The 23,645-nt window shown below is 35.4% G+C and overlaps 2 protein-coding genes across 3 annotated transcripts in view; one reads left to right on the top strand and one right to left on the bottom strand.

The window, feature by feature from the left end:
- Window positions 1-18,927, top strand: part of LOC105228901 (inactive serine protease scarface) — a 68,587-nt gene extending 49,660 nt beyond the window's left edge. For both annotated transcript variants that reach the window (XM_019991315.3, XM_011208906.4), the window contains exons 3-7: window positions 2,393-2,560; window positions 14,889-15,782; window positions 15,853-16,007; window positions 16,072-16,340; window positions 17,791-18,927. In XM_019991315.3, the coding sequence (XP_019846874.2) occupies window positions 2,393-2,560; window positions 14,889-15,782; window positions 15,853-16,007; window positions 16,072-16,340; window positions 17,791-18,089 (1,785 nt within the window). In that variant the 3' untranslated portion in view covers window positions 18,090-18,927. The remainder of the gene's footprint in view (window positions 1-2,392; window positions 2,561-14,888; window positions 15,783-15,852; window positions 16,008-16,071; window positions 16,341-17,790) is intronic.
- Window positions 18,928-20,181: 1,254 nt separating this feature from the next.
- LOC105228902 (probable GDP-L-fucose synthase) lies at window positions 20,182-21,553 on the bottom strand. The gene is made up of 4 exons (XM_011208907.4): window positions 21,358-21,553; window positions 21,175-21,289; window positions 20,548-21,105; window positions 20,182-20,477 (listed from the first exon to the last, which is right to left on the bottom strand). Exons 1-4 carry the CDS (start codon window positions 21,477-21,479, stop codon window positions 20,310-20,312), a joined length of 963 nt encoding a protein of 320 aa, XP_011207209.2. The 5' UTR covers window positions 21,480-21,553; the 3' UTR covers window positions 20,182-20,309.
- Between the last annotated feature and the right edge of the window lie 2,092 nt (window positions 21,554-23,645).

The following is a 23,645-nucleotide window of genomic DNA, read 5'->3' as shown; positions in this document are numbered from 1 at the left end:
GCGTAATACACCCTGGGAGAACGCTAGTGACCCCCAAGACAATTTATCAGGTAGTCAATAAATTGAGTAAAGGAATTTTTACTTTTCTTACAGTATCCATATATGTATGTACATATATATTTTGAATATATTGTAGATAAAATGTATTTTTGTACATATACATCTATGTATGTATGCTTTGTAAATTCATAATCGAGGAATATGGTTATTTTGTGTGGTAATATGTGAGGCAATGCTTAAGGTGTTGCACTGTGCATTGCAACAGCGCACAGTAGATCTTAGGTCGCAGTGCAAACCTCATTTATTATCTATACTTGTATATTATCTATACATTGCCACATATTGAAATCGCCGTTATATTGCAGCCCTTGACAAAGTAATTCTGTAATCATAATGGTGTTTATTTTTACCATAAAAACTATGAAAGTATGAGCTTTTCAGATTGATCTCCCTTCCAAAAAAAAAATAAATAAATAAATAACAGCAACCATGGCACCTTAACGCCGGAAGTTGCGTCGCCACGATAGTTGCTATCAGACTCAGAGAAACGGAGTTTCTGAAAATAATCGAAAATCTTTAGAAACGTGAAGTCGCCAAACCCAACTCTGGTAGCTTTTTCCTGCGTAATGAGCTTCTTTACCGATAGATAAAAGTTTGAGGGAAAGTTGGTGGAGCAGTATGCTGTCCATCAACTTCAGTTTTAGACTGTTTCAGATTGAGAATCTGCAGAAGCTGTGTGAAAGAATACGAGGTGAAAAATCTAAACACTTCCTGCATGATTGCACCGCCTTTGCGGAATCAATGTTTAAAAATTAAAAACCTGGGAACTCAGACTTTCAGATATCCTACCGAAAAGGTGGGCATAGAAATTAAACTGCTGATCAAATTTGTGTTGGCCACAAGCCGCTTTGCTAACTTATGAGGTGGAACACAGGAATTCTATTTTTATGGCATTCTTTGGTTCAATAACACAATGGTAACATGTGGTACATATATTTGAATTCAAAAGAAGGGATTATGAGGATTCGTCATTAAGTTAGTATTAACTTTAACTATCGCAATATAATGCATTTATACCAGTAATTTGTTTGATTCAGCACTACCCAAGGTCAGCCAAATCGTAGTCCGCTAAGACTTACGTTCATCGGCATATTTTAAATTATTTTCACCCACAAATATTCAATAATAATTCTAATTTATACATAATTTTAGTAGCATTGCTTGAAAAGCGTAGCGTTGCCCCACTTCGATCAATAAATATTATTGAACAATAAAAAAGATTGAATAATTGCAAAATAGCTAATGCAACACTGTTGAAAATTAAATTCACACTTGATTAAAAAGTAATTATTTATTTGCTTTTTTTTTTTTAATAAGTCATACCTCAAGATGATTAATACTCCCTTTTTGTGTTATTCAGTGTTTAAATTAGTTGCTTCTGTTTTTCACTTGTATTTTGCTTTGCGAGATCGCTTGTTATGCAATTTAATGTAGATTATATGTTCAAGGAAAAATGTGTCATCAATTTAATAAACTTATGTCAGTATAAATTAGTTTTTAATAAGCGAACATAATTAGTTTTGAGACACAACATAACTGCTTGGTTATGATTTTTAGCGGTTTTGAACATAATTGATCGTTTATTTTGTTTACAATGATGTTTTTTGTGTAAATATTGCAATATACTGTATATTTTTAAACATTGATTGGTATTTACCAACTTAGCGTTTTAAAAACATAAAAAATAGCCCTTTTAGGACGACGCTAATACTTAACAAATTATTTGAAAATATTTTAAGACAAAAGATTTTCGTATTTCGTATAATTACCGTATATTTTAAAATATTGTTTGGTATTTCTTGATTTGAAAAAAGAGTATCCTCTTTAGGACGTCCCTAATGCTTGACAAACCATTTGAAAATATTTTAAGATCAAAATTTTTCGTTTAACACGCTAATTTTTTTATATAAAAACTCATCATATAATGCAGTTAAATTATAATTTTTTTTTATAAAATGTGGCAACACTGATACAAAATTTTTGACAACAAAAGTGAACTATTTTTAAATATATCTCGAGTGATACCAAGGTTATAGTAAATCTTTGAATATTACTGTAATTTACTTGAAATTTTATATTAGGTGGCAACTGTTGTCATGATTTAGGCTGAATAAAAACTAATTATTTTAAAATTTATCTCGAGTGATGCCTTTGTATATTACCGTAATATAATTGAACTTTTATATAAGGTGGCAGCTCTTTTCATAATCTGCCTAAATATGAACCCATTTTTTCTGCTTTATACATAATATTTAATACATACTTTTCTACATATAATAGTTTGATCTAATTACCAAAATTATGTAATAATTATTTTTCCCTCCCTTTGCAGAATTGTAAGACATCAACACACACCTGCTGCATATACCGCCCACCACCACCGCCACCAACAACAACTGAACGTCCTTACGACGTTTGCGCAAAGGATTACGACTGTGTGCCAACACGTTACTGCAATAACGGTGAAATCGATTCGGCTGATTATGTACAAAAGGGCAAGGTGAGTGCTGAATAATCATTTTAGAATATTTATAAATTTATCTTAAGATTGGCGACCGCTATATATTGCTTACTATATTCGTATGGAAGAGAGAGAGGGAGATTATAAAGAGACTAAGTAGAAAATATTATTTATAAAATAGTGAAAAAATTCAAGGGAAAAGTTAGGGCTCATTACAAGTTTTGTCCTAATATCTTTCAGCACCTGGTTTCCAAAAAAAGTTTATGGAAAGCTCTGTGAAGCTCAGTCAAGCTCATGTTTATATTAAAAGCGTACATAGAATTTTAGGTTTTTTTATTTTTATTTTTTGAATGTTATTCAAAGTAAACAAAGTACATGTATATATACATACATATATAAATATTAATCAGTTTCAAAGCCAAACCACTTCAAAATAAAATATTCAGCATATTCAGCAATTTTTGCATATGCAAATCGACTTGTTGAATCGGCAACTCGCGAAAATAATTTTGTTTTGCTTTTGACACACAAAAATACGGTAAATAAGTGCCATTACATGTATGTATATCTATAAATTTATATATGTATAAACACATGAAAATGCCCTTACATATACGTATGTATGTATGGAGCAACTGCTGTAAGCGCTACCACCTTGCTTTAGTAACCCAATAGCACAAATATAGTGGACGCAGCGTGCTCTTCACACACCAATACATATATAAATACAACTATATGGACTAAGTAAGTCAGCGCATGCGCAACTGCGCTTAAAAGCGTCTTCTCGCATTACTTTGCTGGTGCTCGTATATTTGGTTGCATAATTTCGCCAGCCCTTTGCTACAAAGAGTTTTTGCCCTTTTCCGGTTATACAGATTGCTTGCGCTGTTGTTGTTGTTGTTTTAACATGCTGTGCTAAGTGCATTCGTACCTTAATGACCAATGCGCCAAGCAAAATCTGCAAAATATATACACGTATGTATGTATATTTAGTTGGCAGCGTACATACATACATTTATAGTTACTTTAGTGCATACAAGCATGCATATATGTAGTATATAACTATATGTATGTACAAATATGCATATGTAGTTGTTAGTGCAATTGCAGCAACTGTGCTGCTTGCAACAATTGCTTGGCGATATTTTGGCAGCGTGCTTTCTTAGTTATGCAGTCATTGACGCCATGATATAAATATTAAATGAGGTTGATGAATACCTTGATACCGTCATCACTGGCCAGCAGTTGTTAAAATGTTTTGTTTTTCTGTTATTGTTGACTTTTAGGATGCACATACAAATATGCATGTATAATATATGTATCTATGTATGTGTGTGCCGCGCAAGTAATGTTTTCATTTTCTCCCGTTGAGCGGCGGTTACGCAGGAATCATAAGAAAAAGAAGAGAGAGAGTGAGTAAATTTAAACAACAACAAAATAAAGGAAATAAACAAAAAGCACTACAAAATTATAACGCCAGGATGCTTGTGGCGGCTATTAAGGCGATCAAGTTTTGTTGGAAGTCATCCAGACCGAACTGTGAAAAGTGTGAAGCGGGTTAAATTCCAAATTACTGAAGAATTTCGACAATGTATAGCCGTTCGACAAGCCACCGATCGGCATGTCATGCACTGCTGCAACCAACAAGCTGCGCGATTTCAACCTACAAACACAGCTAGGAGCATATCGACACGCACACACATATACACATTCCTCCATATTTGTGGAAAGCATTATGCAGGTTAACGAAATATGCGAAAAATGCGCGGCAAGGTCGTTGAAAGCAATGTCCAGTGCCAGGCTGAAAGTCTTACCGACGACTTTGACAGCCCACACCCGTGCTTACGCACTTGTATGCATGTGCGTGCATGTGTGTATGTTGCATAGGTGGTCAGCTGTGTAACGCACAAATATTTATCCATGTCCGCTCGCACTTGCCAATGCCGCAATAACATTATTTGCATTTTTGTTGCATTTTGTGCGCAGTTGACGAACTTATTTGTGCAACGCAGTGTGCTTTTTTTTTACACACAAATGTAATTACTGGGGAGTTTGTGGCAACATTTTTAAGATTCTTTATTGTAACATCGCTCTTGTTCTTGCGAGAGCAATGCTTATATCGAGTTCAAGTATTTTCTTTTTGGAGTTGAAATTCTTTGAGGTTAAATCTAACGTTCTTTCCTTTAACCTCAAAATTTTGAGGAGAATAAACTCCCCGATTTCCAACATGGGTTTCGGGTCGACACAAACCTATGCTTCTGTTTGACTGCAAACAAGCATTCGACCGTGTCTGGTATGATGGACTCATTTATAAGCTCATAAAGCTAAACTTCCCGCAATACCTCATCGGCTTAGTCAAATCCTTTTTGTTTGGCCGTAAAATCACTGCTCGGATGAATAGGGAGCTCTCCGAAGCTCACTACAGTGCTGTTCAACAATTATTGTTACGACATCTCAAACGAGGAAAAAAATCTCACGGCACAATACGCGGACGATGTCGCTTTCCTGTACGATTCTTCATCAAATGGAGTCCTTCCACGAAACATCTCGATGTTGTCTTCGACAGGCGGCTCACAACGGCAACTGTCGAAGCTACAAGCCCCATAAATGCGTCTACTAAAACCACTCCTCTGAACTTCCCCAAGTATGTTAGAAACAAACAGATCCTAGCGAAAACCAGTTTCCCCTGTATCCAATCGCTAGTTATCTCCTACACTGGATACCTCCGCGCGCCAGTAGCGTCCTACACAAATACAGCATCAACTGTTTGCCACACTAAGGTTCAGGTTCAGCTATTCCAACTGAATAAAAATTCGTGGTTCGCTTTTTAGCGTCAGTTTCCCTTGGGGACTTTTTCCCTTCAACAGAATCTTCCTCATTTTTCTCCATCTCCTTTCCTAGGTTCAGGTACTAAGGTTATTAAATGAATCACCCAGTTAAAGTTGCTTAAATTTGGTTCACCAGCCCATGTGCTTTTCAAAAATAAATATAAAAGAAAATAATATCAAAAGACTCTTCCCTGATATTCTAAGACCTGTTTTGAAGCAGCTGGCTACAAGTAACATATTAGACTCATTATTCATTCAAATTTTATCAGTTTCCTTACTAATAATCTCTATTAATGACGGTAACGCATACTTTATACATAATTCCGGCTTTAAGTCGAGCTCATTCAGTTCTATTTTTAATACGCTTTTATTAGCTTCACTTGTATGTATGTATGTATGTATGTATGTATGTATGTATGTATGTATGTATGTATGTATGTATGTATGTATGTATGTTTGTAACTTTTTTAAGTGGTACTGAAACGTAGAATATTTGAGAGACACTGTAGGAAGGCGACAGTAAGTTTAAGCAGCTCACCAAAAATATGCAACATCTATATAAAACTAGTTTTGGTGGCATTTGAATAGCATATGCATTTACTGAAATGTATGTATGTATATCCTTAAAGAAAGTATACTTTATATACATATGTAGATACATATATGTACATACATATAACCGCGCACCAGAAGAAATAATATCAAATAATGCAAAACATGTGACTTTTAGGTAATAAAAAAATTAATACTTATAATATAATTATTGTAGTAAAAAAAAATCCGGTAATAGTTTTCAAAACGCCTCTGAAATCAACTGCAATAGAAAACTCCTTTTTTTAAACTTTGGCTGTCACGTCGATGTGAGCTTTTTAAAAATTGTCACCGAATCTAATGGCGGAGAAAACGATTTAAGTTATGTTCGTTTATATTTCACAATATTGGCAAATCTCATAGAAGAAAAACTAAAAAATTAAAAATAAATATAGTTTAAAAAAATTAAAAAACACGCTTTTAAAGCATATCAAACTAAAAAGTGGAAAATAATTCTTTGTATAAACTAACAATAATAATGAAGGAAAAATTCCTGCATTATTGTGAAATAAGCGTGGGGTGCGTTGTGTCATATTTTTCATATATGTATCGAGCATGCCACGCTATTTTCACAATAATGCAGGAATTTTTCCTTCATTATTATTGTTAGTTTATACAAAGAATTATTTTCACTTTTTAGTTTGATATGCTTTAAAAGCGTGTTTTTTAGTTTTTTTAAACTATATTTATTCCTAAATAAATTTAAAAGCGAATATAAAGGAACTATATTCTAAATAAAAGAAGAACTTGTTTTGTATTGTTCTTGATGTTAGTTGCCATAGGGCATATTTTTATTTTCCGAATATTCTATTGCTTCCATTTATAAGTTGGCTACTGTCACGTATCTTCCAAATATTAGATAACAATTCGTTTATACTACAAAGAAATTGAAACCAGCTTCTCAGATTCTTTTATTATATATTTACATATGTTAAATAAAAGGCGTTAAAAACGATAATCCATCTAGGCAGCGAAAAGAATTTATTGGTTGTGATAATTTGTTTTGTTAGTTTTGCCTTAAACTAGTTTTACGATCATATACACGTAGATTATATGAAAATTGAAAGGAAATTATAAGTATATATATATATATATGTATTAGCATACATACAAATGGACTTTTTGCATATTATTTCTATACATGGAAACTGACTTGAAAAAATGAGCTAGTTATAAAGTGAACAATTCTATTCGTTATCTAGAAAAATGGGATATGAATGCATATACCTTTTATTGAAGATAAAGATTTCGTTTGTTAAAATACCATTTTGCTAGAAATGTCGCTTTTCCTTTTCTTTGGTCAATTTAAATAGTTTATTAAGCAAATTCATTGGTCATTACTTTTTTGTCCATAAAAAAATTACAAAAAATTTATTACTTAATAGTAATAGGTCAGTAAAATCTTTCGTTATGTTTTCATATAAAAATTAATATATAAAAAATGGGGATTGTATAATTATAGCACTTTAAATCTATATCTACTTTTTGAAACACAATCAACTATGTTTTTAACACCCAAAAGCAAGGGAAATACAGTACATTGTGACAAAAAATTGGAATTTGTAAATAAAACCATATATTTGATTATTTTTCACCTGATGTAATACACTTATATCAACGATTTTTCTAGCCCTCGAAACACTTTTCATAAGCACTTTTTTGGATGGTCTTCAGCTCCTTCAGCGATTTTTTTTTTATCTCTTCGATCGAATGAAAACGCGTTCCACGGAGCAACAATTTCAGTTTGGGTAAAAGAAAAAATCACACAGAGGGAAATCTGGTGAATACAGTGGTTGATCGATGATATTCATTGCGTTTTTGACTTTAAATTCACGGTCACAACCGTAGTTCGATACAACGATGTATTATCGTCGTGTAAAATTTATGAATTGTTCTTCCACAAGTCCGGCCGTTTTCGACGGACGTTCTTACGTAAACTTCTGAATACGGCCAATTAGAATTCCTCCAGAACAAATTCATGATGCACCATAATACCAATATCGAAAAAAACACTGAGTATCAACTTGATTTTTTAGCGGCTTTGGCGTGTTTGTTTTGCCTCCATTCCGATAATTGTTGACTTGTTTGCATGTCAAACTCATAAAACCATGCCTCTGCGACAGTTATAATGCTCTCCATGAATGTGGAATCGGAATTCGCACGACCAGGAATGTCTAAAGAAAGCTATTTACGGTACTCCTTTTGAAAAAAAGTTTTGCTTTATGGGGACGAGTAGAGCAAGAAGGCGTTTTATATCCAAAATATGCATCAAAATTTTTCATTTTGCAAGGATTATAATAGATTAGCATTGTGTTGAGAAGAATTCTATTTGACCACTTCACGGTTCTTCGTGAGGATGTAAAATTTAATTATTACTATTATAAACCTGGTTGTTACTATTCATTGGGGGTGTTTTTTTACGTAGCTGGTTCCAAACCTAGTGTACAACCCTATGTAGGGGATATTTCGCTTTCTCACTTTAGCTCGCCTTCAAACGGATGTTCTTAGGCTACCCTGAGGATACTTGGTCAAAAACCGGAAGTCGTGAGCTGCTTGAGTCATATGTAAAAGAATCGTCTCTGGCCACTCCCAAGTGAATGGCGATCAGAGAACTTTCCTCACTTGCGTGCACCTCTACACAAGACTCCATCCTCCATACAAACCTACTACGTTCAAATATTTATGAAAATAACCTCACTTTTTTAAAACTATTACAATATTTCCTTTGCTTTAGTTAATTTGAATGTCTTCAATTAAAAAGTCAGATTTACCACTAAGCTAAGACCTTTTATAAAAAGATGCGGTTATATAAGAACATGTTTTTTGCCCGAATAATAGATTATAGGGGACGATATCGCTCATTTGGGTACTAAATCTTCTGGTGACGACAATATTGACTGACAATACAATAAATAAACGGAACTATAATGCTAAAGCACTTTCATATATACATATTTGTGTTTAGTATATTTGTATACAATAAAAAGATATTCCTTATGAAAAAGACAATAAGCATAAATTTTGTTCTGTCAGAACACACCGCTCAACACCGAATTGCTCGAGTTCAACAAAAGAAAATTATTCTATAGAAATCGAAGACCACTCAACTGGCACGAAACAGTTTTCCAGTTTCAACTTCTATTTCCGCATCAGCAAAGTTACTTTAAGTTGAATTTTTTATAACCAACAACAACAGCAACGGTAATAACAAATGAGTGATAACTTTATGCTTAAATACTCATCAATTTAGATTGCTTTTGATAGGCGACATAAGGCACAATGGCTATGCAAAACGGTATGTTTGCACTAAGTACAGCGGTATAGTATACGCATACATGCATGTCAGTTTGTATTTGTGTCATCGCATGTAACAGGTGTCTTCATATGTAATTAAGATTTGTAAGACATTTTCATTAGATCATCACATCATCAGCAGAAGGTTTAGTATGCATATGATTATATATATACACACATATATTATACATATATATACATATGTAAATAATGCAAATTCATGCGTTTCGTGCGTCGTCATTCTGAATTACTTTGTCTTCGAGCGTCAAAGCGCCACAGACTAAGTCGATTTACTAAAACTAAAACGAGTGAACTTTTTTACCAACAACCAACATGAGACTACATAGTCTAACAAACGACGTCATAACTCAAGGTCTAGGTCGTTTCTTGGCCTAGCGAGTGCATACACACACACACGCACCACAGTAGACAAAAATATGTAAATGTGTTTGTAAGTGCGACTATGCGATCTTCAAAATCGCTGAAGGGGAAAAGCGACTCGCCACATTGATGGCGCCAACGCTCAAGTAAATTAAGTAAAATACCACAACAACAAACCACTACAATAATAAAAAGCCAAAACAAAACAGTCAACAAAAAAATTCAGTGTTAAATATGGCATATTTAAAAAAGAATCGGTTATTATAAGAGTCATTAGGAAGTCATGCTGCGCTCGGCATAATCATCGCTCATCAGTTTAAAGCTTAAACAATTAGTCCAATGATCTGCAGTTGTAGACAACGGTGCGTACATGCATAATAACATGGCACAGCATGGTAGCGCAGCAATTTTTTTGGTCGAGATTTTCCGGAATAGGCCGTATGGCATGGCAATTATATAATAAATATAACATTTTTATTGAAATGAAGAGCTTAGATTGGTTTTCTTTGTTGAGCATTTTGAAAGCGTGACCTTCGCAACGTGTTACAACACGACTTCTTGGACAATTATTGTAATGTGCAGCGAATAAAGCTTTGTAATTCCGTTGTAGATGCTAAAGCATGTAGGCTCAATTCAAACTAGACAAGTCAATAATTTTTGGTTGGTTGGATAAATCGCTTTATCTAAGTAGTAGCACTTTTAAATACTTTATTGAGTTATACCGTTAGCATGAGCGAAATAGAGTCAAAATACTAGGCTTCCTCGATAAATCAGTGTTTTTATGGGTTAAAATATTATCTGGATAAAGCATTGTTTTGAATAATACTTTTAGTTTTTAACTCTGTCAAATACATATTTGTGGTTAAATGAATTCGTCTTCTAAAATACCCTCAAGATCAAAAACTTCTAACGAAGCTCCACAGATTTATGTATAGTATGTATGAAAACTAGATATGCCTAGTTGTGTGAACAAAATATCGTCGTTTAATTTTTACCTGTATTTTTGTTGTTTACCCTGTTGTTATTATTGTTGTACCGCCTTAAAACATTTCTTAAGTAATTTCTAGGAATAGTGCTCAGTTGAGAGCCCTTGGCCGGATAAAATTCTAGGTCCGTTCCGGTTTCTTAGACCCAACTGTCGACTCTCGGGAGGTTAGGTTCCACTTTAACGTAGAGAAAACTAGCTAATTATCAGTACTTGCTCGATTATAAGATTCCTATGGTGCGGTATTAATGACAAGAGTGTTTTTGAGCTAACTTCTTGAGCTGAACAAAATAAATATCCGTGAAGAACTGCAATAACTCGTCATAGAATACCACTACCTACCAATTCTTAGAGTTCATGTGCACAGAAAGCACAACCCTTCGCTGGATAAAATTCAGATCCATTCGACTAATGTAGAATCGGCTGTCATCGGATTCTCAACCTATATTTTTTGACTGTTGTGCTTTTACGGGACAAAAGTTCAAACAGCTTGGGTTTCACTTCTTTAGTCATCCATATTATTATATGAGATATACAAAATTTTATTCAAAATAGCACCCTATTGCTTTCACACAAGCTCTCAAACGAATTAGCCATTGATCCATCACAGCACGCTCAGTTTCTAGGGACGACGCTGCTCAAAAGCAAGATTTTTAGAGACTCTTAAAATTTCTGTGGGGATTTGGCAGGCCATGTTCTCCAACTCTGGATTAAAATCTGAACTTCCATCAGCAATGAAGCCTAATATTGCTTTTAAGCCACTGCTGAGTGATTTGGTCTTGTGTGCTGGAGCAGAATCTTGCTAGAGGATCCAATGCTGTCCATTGTAGAGATTATTGCTGAACTGTTTTACCACGCCTTCTAAAACATCCTGCTGTTACACTTTTGCTCCAATTGTAACCCCTTTTTCACACAATTGAATCGGTGTAATTTTACAAGAGACTCCCCTCCAAACCATTAGAGCAGCTAAATGGCAATAGCATATTACGAGGACACTTAATCAGGGGATTTAGGCTGTTGAGAAGATTATCTCACCAATCTTTTAGGTTGAGCAAGATTTATCCATACAAACATTTATGATATCAATATCATAAGGAAAGTTTTCTGAGCGCCATTCACTTGGGAAAAGCCTGTAACGATTTATATAAGGCCCAAGCTGCTCTCGACTTCAGCTCTTAGACCAAGTATCCTCTAGGTAACCAAGAAACATCCGCTTGAAGGCGAGTTAAAGTGAGAAGGCGAGACATCCCTCCCCAGGGTTGTGCACTGTCTTTGGGACCCGCCAAGTCAAAAACACCCCCAAAGAAAGGAAAAATTACTCTTGCGAGAAGGTCTGAAGCTAATTTACTTGAAATTTTTCTGTGCGACTCTGGTTTAGCGTCATCTGTTTGTCAGTATCACATTATCGCAGCTGTTTTAGACATTACAAAATGTAAACAAACAAAAAAATGTTAACAAAGAAATAAATTAAAAGCAATGAATCTGAATTCACTTTGCAATCAACTTCCCAAATCAACAAATGCGTCCATTATTTCCACAAAATGGAAAATAACTATTTAAATAATAAAACAGAACTGCTCCGATTACACAAAAGCGACTTAAGTTAAGTTTTTTCTAAAGCTTTTTCTTAAAGTTTCCAGTGCGTTTCCGATATCAGAATATGTATTTTAAAGTAAGATTTAGAAGGTCGGTCAAACACCCAGCAAAGGTTTTACCGCAAAACTTATAAGCCTAAGTTGAAGTTTTCCATTTAATTTCAAGCGTTCGACCAATAGTAACGCCCACTTAAATATGTAGGTGGACATGTATACGGATATCTATGTTTGCCTATGCATACTTGGGCCAATTTAGCCATACACGGCCACGGGTCAACCGAAACACCGCACTTTAATGGAATTCACATCATATTTTCGCAAATACACAACAATTATGTGCACACCTATGTATTTATATACTTATGAATGTATGTATGTATGTAAGATTGTAAATTTGTAAATATGTATGCAGAAGTAGCTGACAGATAAGCATAAAATTACTTAATATGCGATTATATGTGCATATGCATATTTGTATGTCCGTTGTATGTACGTATGTGTGTACAGCTAACCAATATGCCATTGTACACCTTCTGAACAACTTCATTAAGCAGCTGGATGTCATTTAACAATGCCATTAAAAATAACCCCTATTAACAAATTACCTTAAAATGCCTACTTCAATCTTGTCATTCGTACATATGGACAGACAGACCGACAGACAGCGCACAGTGGCTGACATGGCCACTTACTTATCACATACATACATACAATTGGCAAGTAAATTATTGTAAACAAAAAACTAGTCGCAGAACATGACAAAACGAAAAAACGGTGAGAAAATTAACAACCTTTCTTAAAGTCATTACTGCATTTGTTATCTGTCCCCAAAATGATGGATCATTTATTAAAAAAGCTCTATGCCAAATGCCAAGGAGGTAATTTTTATTGTGCTCACCTACATGTGCATACATACCTGACATACGAGCGGGTGTCCAGAAATGCTTACAGCAGCAACATATTTGCATTGAAAGTTTATTCAATTAAGATAATATGCTTATGAAGCTGGCGCAGGTGCTTACAGAAATTATTTATGAAATACTCGTAATAATCAATCCCTTTGTGGCATATTTGCCCATAATGATCAGTCAAACATTTTGATTAGTTGAATGCTATTCGATTAAACATTTCATTTTTAACGAATTTTCGTCGGAAATATAGAAAGCTTGATGGAAATCGTAGTATGCAATCCTTAATTCTCTCATTGGTAATGCAAGTGGGTGGAAACAACAAATCTTTGAAGCAATTCAAACCAAACAATTAACAAAAAAATCGTTGACTTCGATTGCACTGAAGATATAACATCCTTTATCGGTGTATTTCTACCAGCATACGAGTAAAAGGGAAGAAAAAGATTTATGTATGTCTTGATTTTATTCGGTTCTTTGCTATTGCAGCTTTATGTTATAGCAATATGACTAATGTGGTCAAATATCTTAGTCTCACGCTAGATTCCACTTTGCGATAGAAGTAGCATATTGACCCTGACCATGGTCAAAGCTACTAAAGAACTAATGGGGTGTAATCGATTGGCTGGTAAATCCTGCGACTGCAACCTAAGTATTGTCAGGCTGCGGCCGATAATCACGTATGAGGCAGTGGCTAAGGTCTCAAAAGCACCGCAGACTTCGGTAGGGGTCCAACTACAGAAGCTACAACGACTTGATTGCATCTACATGTCAGGTGCTCGCCAAATAGGGATCACATCGCCTCACTAGCACCTAGCAGTATATTGGAATTTGTCAATATGCAGGGACTAGGTGGGTCGTTGTGACTTAAGAGAGGGCACAATAGACGTAAGGTCGCAGTACAATCCTCATCTATTTATATTACCTCTGCCACATTTCGTGACGATACCTTAGTAAACAAAAAGGGTTTCCATACAAGGACTGAACTGAGACCGATCAATTGGTATAACAGCTATATGCTATAGTGGTTCGACAAATATGCTGCTTCTTGCTGAGAAAAGGAAAAAAATCACGATTCGAATGGCTAGCATTTCGGCCAATCGACAAGATATCTCCACGGAGCCATGTCTTCATGATTATTTTCACCAAATAAAACGAGATTGCTTTCCAACTACTCATGCCTCTGCGTACCTGTTCTAAAAGAAGCTAATATTTCCTATCATTCAGATTTAAATTACCTTCCTAAATTTGATGTTGCAAGTGATTTGGCGAGGTGCTATTTGGTGAAGTCTTGACGTTGTTCTTTTTATTTTAAGCCGTCTCCGATCGTTTGATTGGTATATTTATTTTTTTGAGGTCGGGATTTGGATCAAGCGGGTAATAAAGTATAAATAAGCTGTTATAATTAATAAGCTTCTATGAATAGCCATGCAGGAAATTACTCCATTCATGAAGATATGCATGCTTCTTAAGGGATAAAGAAAAATACTCTTAGAAATCTAGTGAACCTTCAAAATTATGAATGTCTTAGGTTCTTCGAACCAATAAAAACCTATATTTGGATGAACAATACAAACCATTTCAATCAAAAAACGTCCATAACAAGAAACTTTGAATCTTCCGTCAGATTTTATTACTTTTCATTTTTTGAACCAGAGAACCTATGGTACAATAAATCCATATCAACCACATTTAAGTGCAATGACAAAAGAAAACAAAAAAAACGACGAAAGTAAAGTTATAGTAAAAACCTCTAAAATTCGTGTCTTCCTTCTTTTATTACAGAGCGATCGCTGTTATTCTCCTGATGTTTGCTGTCGCATACCTTCCACCACACTGACCGATGATGGTTATGTACTGCGAACTCCAACAGTGAAATTCAACATTCCCACAACAAGTAGACCCGCTCAATATCCATCTACACAACAACAGTTCTCTTCGCCACGTTTACCAGCAACGACACCACAACGTGAATATTTGCCACCAAGCACATATCCAACCACACCAAAACCACAAACTCCACGCAATGAATATCTACCACCCACACCAACTACACCCCCGCGTCAAGTATACACACCATCTTCCTACAAGCCAGTTCCAATCCCAAGTAGGGCGCCTCCAGCACCACAACCACAACCTCAACCACAACCACGTCCACAGCCGCAGCCACTGCAGCCTGTGCAACCTCGTCCACAACCACAGCAGCCTCTGCAACCACGTCCTCAACCTCAGCCACAGCCACAACCACGTCCCCAACCACAACCTGCTCCAAGACCACAAAATGAATACTTACCGCCACGCTCTGAAAACCTACCGGGCGACTATCATGTCACTCAACCATCGAATACTGTCACCCAAACTGTAACCGCATCACCACCAAGAGTACCACAGCCTACGCCACCACAACGCGGTGAAGACATTCTCTCGCTACCACTTGACAACCGTCAACACTTGTCAAAATGTGCCTCGGCTTTGGAATGCACACCGGAAAACTTCTGCAACAGCATTGGCGTGATAACCGATCAGCCCGTCGACATTAGCCCTGCCGAAGCCGCTTTCCGCGTTCCTCTCACCGATTGTCTGCTTGAAAACGGCGCACCAGGCAAATGCTGTCGTGACGCCAACTACGTTGATCCATGGCCTATCAATTTGGCCGGCGTATGCGCCGCCAGAAATAGGGTTAGTAACACACTCGTGAATCATTTTTGAGTTTAGAAAATTAATTTTATGTATTTATTATTTATTTTAGAATACCAAACCGCAAGGTATTCAAGATATTGATGCCAACTTCGGTGAAATTCCATGGCAAGCAATGATCCTCAAGGAATCAACCAAGACTCTACTCGGTGGTGGTGCAATTATTGGCGACCAAATCGTCTTGACAGCAGCGTCCGTGGTTAAAGGGTAATACTTGAGTTTAAAATATTTGCAAGAGAACTTGAAATTTATAAATTTGCCTTTCATGCAGTGTGTCGCCAAATGACGTGAAAGTTAAGGGTGGTGAATGGGAGTTGGGTCGTGATAGCGAGCCATTGCCCTTCCAAATAGTCGGTGTCAAGTCCATTGATATACACCCTGAATACAATCCCTCAACCGGTTCGAATGACATGGCCGTATTACGTTTGGATAAGAGAATTGAATACGCTCAACACGTGAAACCCATTTGCGTTACTAATGAAGATCCCAAGCCGAATGAGAAGTGTATTACCACTGGCTGGGGTAAACAAGCGATTAAATGTAAGTATCACTTTTGGTTTTATTGTGTATTTTATTGATGCAAAGGAAATGACAGACGGGTAGATAGGAATAGAAAATGGAAAAAAGTAATGGAGCAGAAAGAACATTTGAATAATAGGGTGTAATCACCCTCCTTTTCTTCTTTATTGGCATAGACACCGCTTACGCGGTTATAGCCGAGTTTACAACAACACGCCAATTGTTCTTCCTCTTCGCTGTTTGACGCCAATTGGAGATTCTAAGCAAAGTCAGGTTTTTCTCCATCCGATCTTTCCAACGGAGTAGAGGTCTTCCTCTTCCTCTGCTTCCGCCGGCGGGTACTACGTCGAATACTTTCATAGCGTTGGCGTTTTCATCCATTCGAACGACATGACTTAGCCAGCGTAGCCGCTGTCTCTTAATTACCTAATCCTGAAATCTCCCATAAGTGTACACTAACTGGGCGAGCCTTTATGTTCGGTTAATAAAGTTGTCCGCTTAATATATTATTTTTAATAAACATCAAAAAATGTGAAGAGACTCATCATTGTGCACAGTTCATGCCGATGATCGCTTAATAGAGCGTCCATTTAATGTAAATTTCACTGAAATAATTACTTTTGTGAATATAAGATACAGATAAATATAAAAATCACCTCTTTTACCGAGACATTTCTGGTTTTCGTGTATCTGACTTACTTAATAAAACCTGCATTGATCAATGGGAATATCTCCCATCTAAATACAAGTATAAATATTTTAGTAAAGTTCGTAACCAACCAGGTATCATGATATACTAATTCTCATCCATTTTATAGAGATTGTCGAGAGAAAGATCTCGAGAAAGTTGCTAAAAATCTTTGTCTGATATCAACCTATAACCAGCCAAACTTGGTATTGGTATGAAGCCACCGCTTTTCTCAATAGATTTTTATTTTTCAACGAATTTCTTTTTATGGTTTCGGTCAACTCGTGTGCCGACCTCGGTGTAGTTAACAGTTTGATGTATCAAAAGTTCCGTATAAAGTAGTTGAACCATAACTTTTATTTGAGCTTCTTAGGCAAGTTTTTGGTTTGGGCCCCTTATCGAGATCGTTTTGAAAACATATAATAAAACGTTTTCATACTATCAGTCGTGCTTCATTATAAGGACCTCACGCATAATGCCTTGAGTCATTCCATACAAGTAGTTGGTAGCCTCCATAACCGTTCGAAAGTAAACGCTTCAATTTTTCTCTTTGCATTTTTAATGTTTTTGCGGATAAGCTATATGATTGAGGAATAAGACCTCACCCCACCTTATGTTTTTGCGGAAGAATAAGACCTCATTATCATCAGTGAATGTCTCAAATACTTGATACAAAATACTGCCTTAAACTAATACGTTTTTATTCTTCCTATTCTATAGGAAGCACAAAAATCCAAACGAGCTCTTTAATCATCTCATTAACATTAAAATATCTTCTTCCAGCTCACGAGGAGGGCGCCGTCATGCACGTCTCGGACACAATAGCACAATCGCGCGCAGATTGCGGTGCTGACGACAGCAGCGTTTGCAGTGCCGTCGTACACGATCCATGCCTATTTGATGTCGGCAGCGCTTTGGCCTGCGGCAGCGGTTCCAGTGTCATGCTCAAGGGTATATACGCCGCCGAAAATGCCTGTGGAGATGGTCAAACTGTACGCTTCTCGAAACCCGATCTCAAATGGGTTAACGGTTTCTTTACACTACAAAACAAAGACAAATTGCTCAAAAAGCGACGTGTGTAAAAAGTGCTTTAGGTGAAAAGACTTAAGAAATATTGAGTGACCTTAGTTTAGCAAATATCAAACGACATTATACACCCAACATCTAAACATGAGTATCACATTCACACCACCACCACCACAACAAAAACAACAACACCAATCATACATACACACATATGTATATGCGTGTTTGTGCGCCTACAGCATTTAACCTCTTGCTTTAAGCATTAAAAACGAAAATCTCAATAGTTTTAACCCGTCATATTCAATTCAAATTGGTGAAATGTGTCAAATGCGACTCTTTTAAGGTTTTAAGTATAAAATTTATTTTATTTTATTTTCGTTCTCCACGCGTAACTTCTCATTGATATTTTCTTTTATTTTAATTATTATATAAAACAAAAACAAAATTAAATAATTATGCTATCGTAACCTTAGTTATATGCCACTATCGTGTAATGAACTTAAGTGTATAGGAAAATTTACATTAAACGAATACCTATTAGAGTTTTCCGTGTAGGCATTGAGTTCAGGACACTTTTTCGCTTTTTTGTTTAAATAAAATATAATTTAGTAAGTATGTACATAACTATTATGTGCCTGATTCAATGATTAAGCTCTTTTATAATCTTGTTTCAACAACGTTTTGCCCTTTAACGATTTCCCTAAAGGCAAAACAAAAACAAAAAACAAAAAAAAAACACGAAAAACAAAAAGCAAAATGACAAAATGACTCCTATATAAATAAAATATTTATAACTAATATTGTATGTATTGTATGAGATTATGTAAAATTTATGTAAAATATGTATATGATAAATGTATTTAAATAAAACATGTTATATAATAATAAAATATATACGAAAAGTGTTTTATGCTAGTGATGAGGGCTAGAAATTAAAGAAGGCAAGGTTAGGTTAGGTTTGGTTAGATGCCTGATCAAAGATCGCCATAAAAAAGAAGAACGCCTGTGTTCAAACTATAACTTAGCAGAATGTTTAATAGCCAATAAAAAGAAGAACGCCTGTGTTCAAACTATAACTTAGCAAAATGTTTAATAGCCAATACAAATTTGCACAGAAGTTTAATTTCCGTTCCTGTCAGCTCGGTGGGATGACTGAAAGTATGCCCTCCAAAGTGTTTAAATCTTGACCTCCAGAACGCGGTGCAGTCAAAAAGGAAGTGTTGAGTTGTTTCCACCTCTTCTTCCATACATTTTATGCAGATGACATCTGATAGGCCCTATGACGACTGGAAAATTCGTTGTCATAAGTGTATTGCAGCGAAAGAGGAAATGAGGAAATGAGATGAAATGGACAAAATTCACCTTTCAATTTGAGTATGCTGTAAAGTGAAAGAATCAGCTGGAATTTATTGTTACTGGATTGTTAATATAAAATTTAATACTTTTGCACATTTATTCAGTAAGTTATCACACTTTTACGAATTTTCAACATAACCGTTAGTGGGCTTGGTTATTATATAATTTTACCCTTTTTCAGAGTATATGAAGAAGTATTATAAAGAACTCTTCTCAGCAAGATTCGTTTGTTAGCTTCATCCGTTTGGAAGAAATGTACATATAACCATTTTTATAACCACTACTGCGATCCCATGTACTTAATTACACTTCAGTATTTAGAGCTTAGTTAAGACATTTTATGGGTTTTCGTTAAATTGCGTTTTGTAAGCGTGGTCCTATTACGCCCATCGGAATGACTGAAATTTTTATGCGGCAAAGAACTGTCAACTTCGTAGCAGTCCTCAAAATTATGCGATTTCTGTTGTAGTTGTAGGAGTCATTCCTACTTTATATAGGAAATATAATCACACCCGAAAGCTAAAGATTTTGACGAAGAAGAACCATAGAGAAAGACGTTCCCACAACAATCGGATCTAAGTAACCGGAATGGACCCGGATTATTATCCGACCAAGAACTTTCAACTCGGCACCATTCTTCGAAATTATAGTTTTTCAGGAATTTTTTCTGCCGCTACAACAGCAACGTTACGTGCAAATAGGTTTTCAATATTGTACAAAGACCCGTAATATATCGAAGTGAAGCCTACATAGGCAGTGGTTCAATGTGTCATAGAATCAAGAACGCATTAATTATGGAAGCATTAACTTGTTTATTTAGGTAAAAGTTTCTTTGTGTATAATATTTCTCAGAAAAGTAAAAATGTGCATAGACAAAATAAAGGCTTTAAAAAGAAAAAAAATAAACAAATAAATTGTAATTACTTCCTAACTTTGTCTATATTATCAATATACCAATAAACAGAGGCTTTAACGCCTTTCTCAAAATCGGTGAATTGGAAATCTGGTAATAGACTACGCAACTTCCGATTCGAAGCGGTCTTTTTATGTTGACCATCAGCTTTGCTGGTATCACAAATAAGTTTGCCCTAAAAATGGAAAACAAAAAATATATAAATAAGTTGTATGACTAATTACTCGAGGTAAAAAATGACTTACTTTAAAATCAAATGCCTTCGCCACAGCCATTGCTGCTTCGTAAATTGTCACTTCATTTTCTTCATCCACACTCAAAATCAGTGGCTCTATACTATCATAATTATCCAAAACCCAAATTATTAGTCTCGCCAAGTCCAGTGAGTATATGAATTGTCGCAATGGTGTACCACTTCCGTAAACAGTAAACACTTTTTCACTTTCGGGCACGTCCGTATTTTCATGTATCAAACTATACATGCGATTGATCATGCCCGGTATAACATGGCTCACTTCAGGTTTGTAATTATCGTGCGGACCGAAGATATTGCACGGAATAATTGAAGTGAACATGCAGCCGTGTTTATCGTGATATGCATGATTTTGTATATCGATGAGCCTTTTCGCATAGGAATAACCATAATTGGAAGGATGCGGCGGGCCATTGTGCACCATTGTCTCATCAATTGGATAACTGGTTTTATCAGGAAAAATGCATGTGGAAAGGCAGGATATTACTTTCACACAGCCATGTTCATAAGCATTTTGTAGCACATTGTCGTTTATTTGCAGATTTCTACGCTAAATTAGTATTACCAACTATTAATAAACATTGTGCATTAAAGCAGTATACATATATGTTGTAATTACCAGAAAGTCCAAGTTGTTGTTCATATTATGGAAGAGGCCACCAACCATCGCTGCCAAATGCACGACATGAGTGGGTTTCACACGCTCAAACAGCGATCGTGTTGCATTGTTGTCACTAGAATTGTTAAGACATGTATGTATGCTTAAGTGATAAGATTGCGAGTCAAATGTCTATGTACTTACGTTAGATCGGCTTGTGACGATCCGACAAATATCCATTCATCTCCACTTGCACTTTGGTCAATAATTGTTTTAAGGGCATTCCCCACTAAGCCAGTGCCACCTGTAACCAAAACTTTCTTCATTTTTTGTCGCTGATAAAATATTAATGTTTATTTTTTATCAAAGTGTTATAATAAAGATGGAACACCGGAGGAAAGCATTTATCGATTATACAATGTTGCCGTACATAATTAAAAATATATTGTACTCATATCTTTTAATTTATTGTTTTTATTTCGGGCTGAAAACTATTTCAATAAAAGTGTATCTCATATACAATTTTATATAATATGTGTTATAAACAACAAAACCTGTTTTAAAAACTTTTACGAAATTTCACGAAACGATTTCACAAAAAATGGCAGCACTGTTGGCTATTTAGTGCTATTCACTGCTCACAACAGATGTCGCTAAACTTAATTTCACTTGGACATGAAAATTTGGTTCAAATTTAAATCCGTTATTAATTTTATTAAAAAACAAAAAACATGTATGTACATTTTTGGCTACAGAAGCTCTAATAATATTCACATCCTGATTGCACTAAATTGTTAAGTAAGTAAGACTAAAATAGATAAAGAAGATTCGATAACAGCTTCACTTCTTCTGAAAGTTATCACTGTTGGTTATACATACATATGTATGTACGTAGATTTGGAACAAACACTAATACGTACTTTTATGGTGCGCTCACCTCATTATAAAACTACTTTCTGCCCAATTTAAGTTTAATTTTTTTAATATCATAAACTAACTTTAATAAGAATTTAAAATATGATATATGTATATAGCTGAAAAATTGAGAAATATCAAATATATGTGGTGAAAATTAATCTTTGTAGAATAATTAGTTGTTATTTCTTCTTTTCATTGGTATTGCTTTTGACGTAGAGGGTCTCAAACCCAGTTCACAACTCTGGGGAGTGGATGTTTCACCTTTTCACTTTAGCTCGCCATCAAACAGATGTTTTTTCGCTACCCGGAGGATACTTGGTCTAAGAACGGCAGTCGTGAGCTGCTAACCTTATGTAAAAGATTATTTTCTGGTCATTCCCAAGTGAATGGAGCACAGGGAGCTTTCCTCACTTGCATGAACTTCTACACATGGCTCCATGTCGTCTGAATAGAATAAAACACTCCAGCTCAGAAAGTATTCGACGCAGTATCCGCCGGAATAGCAAAGGAAGAGGAAGACCTCTACTCCGTTAGGAATATTAGGTGGAAAATGCTACACGAGGAACCTCCATTTGGCGCCAAACAACAAATGGGAAGAACGACTGGCGGACTGTTGTAAATTCGGCTATAACGCGTAAGCGGTGTCTACGTCAATAAAGAAGAAGAAAAGAATCTGTTGTCATACATTTTCCGAAAAATATCTATCTATAGGTTCAGATCTTTAAATGCTTATATACTTGCAACATTTTGTAACTGAGTATAATAGTTTTATTCACCTGCAAGTTGTTTTTGACATCTAAAACTAATAGTGTTATATATGGGGTATTCCATATAATATCGACCACTTTTGAACCCGACCCCTTTAGATTTTGCTGAAACTTATCCATCCTTTTTTACCCTTTGAAAAACATTTTTGAGAATTTTTTCAAATTTTCTTGTCCAACTTCAAAAAAGTTATGAATTTAAAAAAAAAAATTGCTTTTTTTATTTTCAAATAGCCATAATTTTTGTAGAAATTTACTTTTGGGGACCTTTTTTTTAATTTTTGTTTTTGAATGAACTTTCCGAAAAAATACAAGAAAAAAATTTAACACGATCAATTATATAAAATAATCGGTAAAATCGTCATTTTTTGTAAACACACAAACCGCCATTAACCGAAAACCTATAAAGTGCCATAACTAAGCACTTAACCAAGATATGAAACTCTAATTTGGCACAAGGGGCACTAAAACCACTACAACCAAATTTGTCTAGCGCATAAATCATAAGAACTCCTACCGTCAGTGTGAAAATGGATGAAATCGGGAGATAAGCCTGCTCACTCCCCAATATAACTACAAAAGCTACTAAAGGCGCAAATAAACCAATAACCAAATTTTCCAGAGACTTTAAAATTTAAACTTCGAGATGTCATGAGAGGTCCCATAAAGCGGTTGTGAAAATTTGACAATGGGCATGGCATTACTTTTTAGAGAAACCACACATCTCAGGACCCGACCGACCGACCAATTTCGACTAAATTTAGTACGTACACAAATCAAAAAGTTATCAATATTACGGGAAAAATTTTT

Source organism: Bactrocera dorsalis, chromosome 3 (genome assembly GCF_023373825.1).
Source record: "Bactrocera dorsalis isolate Fly_Bdor chromosome 3, ASM2337382v1, whole genome shotgun sequence".
Lineage (NCBI taxonomy): Eukaryota > Metazoa > Arthropoda > Insecta > Diptera > Tephritidae > Bactrocera > Bactrocera dorsalis.
The sequence above is the reverse complement of the archived record's forward strand: the minus strand, read 5'-3'. Positions and strand labels throughout refer to the sequence as shown.